This window comes from Galeopterus variegatus, unplaced genomic scaffold (genome assembly GCF_000696425.1).
Source record: "Galeopterus variegatus unplaced genomic scaffold, G_variegatus-3.0.2 Scaffold1813, whole genome shotgun sequence".
NCBI lineage: Eukaryota > Metazoa > Chordata > Mammalia > Dermoptera > Cynocephalidae > Galeopterus > Galeopterus variegatus.
In genome coordinates this window covers 225,314-229,758 of record NW_007727924.1, presented here as the reverse complement: position 1 = coordinate 229,758, position 4,445 = coordinate 225,314, and the positions used below count along the sequence as shown (strand labels likewise).

Genomic DNA, 4,445 nt, shown 5'->3' with positions numbered 1-4,445 from the left:
TATATTTCATCTGAAATCTGAACAGAATAAATATATCTTTCAGCACACATTTTAACCATAGTGAACATGCTCAAAAGAAGATTGCCAGCTTAGGTAGGCTTCAGTGACTTGTGCTACCGGTTGTTAAGGGGCCAAGTCTAGACTGTGAATGGAGAGAGTTTGAAAAGCCCATGTAGAAGTGGTGTTCATTTAGATCTTCATGGAGCTTTAACTGTTGTGGGCATTGTGTATACTTGGAAAAATGTGGAGCCTAAAACAATAGATATCTCTCTTGCATGAAAAGAACAGAGCCCTTGTTCTTTTAATTCCCATTGGTTTATTTTGGCTTGTAAATTCCTTGTCATGTCTTCACCATCCCTCTCCAAATACATAATCACCAGACTTTTAAAATGAAATTATTTAAAACGAAATCATGTACCATGTTCTTTTGATTATGAGTTCCTTGAGGCTATAGAGATGACAGCTGTATGAATTAGAGATGCCATAAAATAGAAATGGTTTCAGTACAGTAAAATTGGGATCCTTAGCCATATATATATGTGTGTGTGTGTGTATATATATATTTGTTTTGCTGGGCCTATGGGGTCTATATATACTTATTTTATACTTATTTTAGTGAACATGCCAAATACAATTTTCCATCTGGGTTTAATACTTTTTTTTTGGAATTTATTACTTTTTGTTTTGTGTAGTATTTTTAAATTCATGAGGCTAGTCTGTATAAACTTGAATTGTGTGGACTTTGTAAAGCGGTAGTTTGTGCTTATCTGTCTAATCCTTTCTTGTAGCCTGAATCTTTAACCAATCTTTTGTCTTCTTCATTCTTTACCTCCAAGATTTACTTTCAGTTCCTCCCTAAAGCTATGACTACGGTTTTGTTGACTAGAATTTCTTCTCTTTAGGTCTCCAGATCGTGGGACGATAGTGTTGGCACTGGGGTAGTGTCCTCTCCTATCTCTTTTTACCATCTGTAAACACTTTCATTCTCCCTTTTGTGGATGGGCCTCCTGAGGATACATGATGCAGAGTGTTTGTGAAGAGAAACTGATAAGACTGAAGACATTTTTCCTTTTTAAAAGAGGAAGGGTAGAATGTGGGGAAAGAGGTAAGGTCTGTTGTCATCATTACTTGTGCATTTAAAGTGTTCTGTGGGGTTTTCATTTACCTGTGGTTTTGTGAGGCTAATAAATATGAACTTTATAACAGGGAAGTTGCAAATATTTAAATTTAGAACAATCTCAAAAGCATGGTACTGTGATTCCGGTCAATAGCAGACAGATCCTAAACTATTTTATTGTGATGCATGAAATAGAACCTCTCTTTTTGTATTAAGCAGCAGGGAATGTAAAAGTGAGTATCTAAATGTTATTTAATTAATTTCCAGATTTAGTATGCTCACTTGTCCCCCCATGTAAGCTGCTTTCTTTTATTCCTTTTTAAAAATGTGTTATATTTTAATACTTAATCTTGATGTTAGACATGCTTCATTTGGATTGGTGATATATTCTTATTGTAAAATGAACTTTTCCTTTTAATTTTATTTCATTATGATTTTAACATTTAAAATGTTAAGCCAAATGACTGTTTTCTTGGCTTGAGGGGGTTTTTGTTTATTGTTTGTTTTTTCCATTTTGGGAATAGACTGTATAACATTATGTGATTGGTTAATTTTCTTTAATACTGCAGCTCTATCTTTGAGGAAGACAGTGAACTTGCTATAGTTAGTAAGCAAAATCTTACATGCATGGGCAGGAGGAAATTGGGTAATCCTGAGAAGTCATCTGCTAGCTTTGAACATGAGATTAATTTTGGTTTTGATTACTGTGTTATACCAGAGGGAAGGAGGAAACTCATTAAGTGTCTGTTTTTTAAGGCAAGCTTTGAGGAAGGTTATATAAAATTTGATCTTATTGTAAATATCTTTTTGTAGTGATATCATTGGCATTTTAAAAAATTACAGAAGTTTTGAGTTTAGGCCGGGATCATTTGGAGCAGGCAGTTTAGGCTTAAATTCTTTTGATGCCTTGTAAAGTAAGAAGTAGATTGCTGAAAGATATTCAACTAAAAGATTATATGAACTTTGTAGATTGTTCGTAAGCACCAAAATTTAAGAATTAGATATGGGTGGAACACGATATGGATTCAGCTTGCTCCCTTTGCCGTTTTTAAAGATCAGTTAACTGCTAAAATGATGTTTTAAGGAACAGAGTTCTTTGCCAAAAGTAGATATTGTCTTTAAAATTTACTACTCACTTTAGCATTAAGCCAGGGCCTATCTGTGGAAGGTTTTAGGGGTCCCTTGCACTCTTCCTACTGCCAAATGAATAGTTAAGTGTTGATTTGGAATAAAGAAAATTAATTTTATGTGTTTGAGAAGGATTCATTTTTAAGTGATATTCCCCCCTTCCCCCTCCTTAAATAGAAAGTGATTAACTACTAGTTTAATTTTCAATTAATCAAATTAGGTTTTTACTGGTAGGTTTTGATTACATGCAGTTCTAACAGCTTCCAGATACACTTCTCTTTCCCATATGCTTACCATATGCTGAGTAAAAAATCCAATGTAGAATAAATTAGTGTAAAAGTAAGAACACTTAGTTCTTTTGTGGAGTTCATCTTGAATGACAGTAGACAGCTCAGAATCATTTTTGCTATGAGGCACCTTTTGAAAAGTGATATGGAAAAATAACCCATTTATGTGTGCCAAGGTCTGTTTTCATAAATGTAAATTTGAAAGTTCATTAAAATTTTGGCATGTGATTTGGAATGCATAATAACTGGAAATGAGTCAAAGCCAGAAATCTGTATCCTTATACCAACAACATATTTCACTGAAGACTGGCTTTGTATGGTTGTTTAATATTTAAAAGGTGAAAAAAAAAAAAGAAAAAAGCACATTTACTTGATGGTTATGGCTCTGGAAAATGTATTCGTGATGGAGAGACTGCAGAGGCAGGGAGAGCTAGCTAGCCCCAGAATCCTCACCAGCCACTTCTCTTGCAAAAGCAGGGCCGGTGACTTTTGAATACTGATCACTGTCAAGTGATGACTGTTCCTCAATTTTCAGAGACAACAGGTCAGAAATGCATGTTTTCTGTACTGTTTTGGGAAAAGTGAAGATGGACCATAACAGACATTTCAGCTCACATAAGAACAGCTGAAAAATAGCTGAGCTGGGGGTCAGACTTACATGGTATCTGATGCTAGTTGCTAGTATGAACAGTTAATGCTTGGAGAAATTCTAATGTTACATGCCAGGCCTACTGCTAACTTGTTAACATAAGTCTTCCAAGGTGAGGATATAAAAGAAAAGGGGAAGAGGAAAAAGCTACCAACTGTTGGTGCAAACAAGCCCATTTCTTCTCTATAATAAGAGAAGTGCATGTCACCATAGTCCTTTCAGCTTCAAGTGAGGCATAGGAAATGATGCTACAGCCAAGGCAAGAATGAGTGAGGAATTACTGTAATAGGAAAGTTTTTATTTTAGAACTTACAGGCTAACCTCTTCAAATTCTTATCCTCTGCCAGTTTGTTATTTTTGCTGTTATGTATGTGTACTTTGTACAGATTCCATTTTTATTGTTATTCCTCTTTATGGCTTTGTTTTTAAAGTTTCTTGTTCCCTGACATCTCAGGCCCTCTGGTTTCTACATTCCAGTATTGTCAGAGGTTAAAAAAAAATAAAAGGTTTATAATATGGCAAATGAGATGATCACCAAGATGAAAAGTCACGCTCTGTGAGATTGTGATTATGTGTTTAGCTCATACTCTGTCACTTAGTGCGCCATATGTGGGTGATGTTCTATAATTAGCCAAGCTTCTTGCAAAAAGTAAGTTTAAAATCACTGTCATCTTGGTTTATTTCCTCTCTTAGCCTTTGATCTATTTGACTTTGACACATGCTTCTCACCAACTTCTGTAGATTCTCATTCTGACAGGATGCTTTGATTACCCTACCCTTCGCCCCCAGCCCTGGTTCAAGCTATCAGTCATCAAATTGGATGCTCTTATATCTGTCTGGTCCACTCCATCTCCATTGCCCTATTTTGGGTTCTCCTTTCCTTAGACCTGAACTTAGTAGTTCATGCTATTTCCAGGCTCCCTTCCCTCAAACCATCTTCCACATTGTGGCCAGTTACCATTCTGAAAACATGGGTCTCATCAAGTTTTTTTTAACTTCTTTTTTGAAAAAAAAATTTTTTTGATTGACAAAAATGGTGTATATTTATGGTGTACAACATGTCTTGAAATATATATACATTGGGGAATGACTAAATTGAGCTTATTAACATATGTGTTACCTCACATACAACATGTCTTGAAATATATATACATTGGGGAATGACTAAATTGAGCTTATTAACATATGCGTTACCTCACATTCTTCTTATTTTTCTTCTAGTCCCTCCATTTTCAAAGTACTATACACTGCTATTACACCTGAT

The 4,445-nt window shown here is 35.1% G+C and overlaps 1 protein-coding gene across 2 annotated transcripts in view; it reads left to right on the top strand.

The window, feature by feature from the left end:
* MLLT3 (myeloid/lymphoid or mixed-lineage leukemia (trithorax homolog, Drosophila); translocated to, 3) overlaps positions 1–4,445 on the top strand; it is a 278,524-nt gene that overhangs the window by 101,579 nt on the left and 172,500 nt on the right. The window contains exon 1 of one of the 2 annotated variants that reach the window (XM_008579115.1): positions 1,007–1,105. The exons of the other annotated variant lie outside the window; for it this stretch is intronic. Coding sequence (XP_008577337.1) covers positions 1,018–1,105 — 88 coding nt within the window. The 5' untranslated portion in view covers positions 1,007–1,017. Of the gene's footprint in view, positions 1–1,006; positions 1,106–4,445 lie in introns of those variants that run through there. 2 annotated transcript variants of the gene reach the window in all.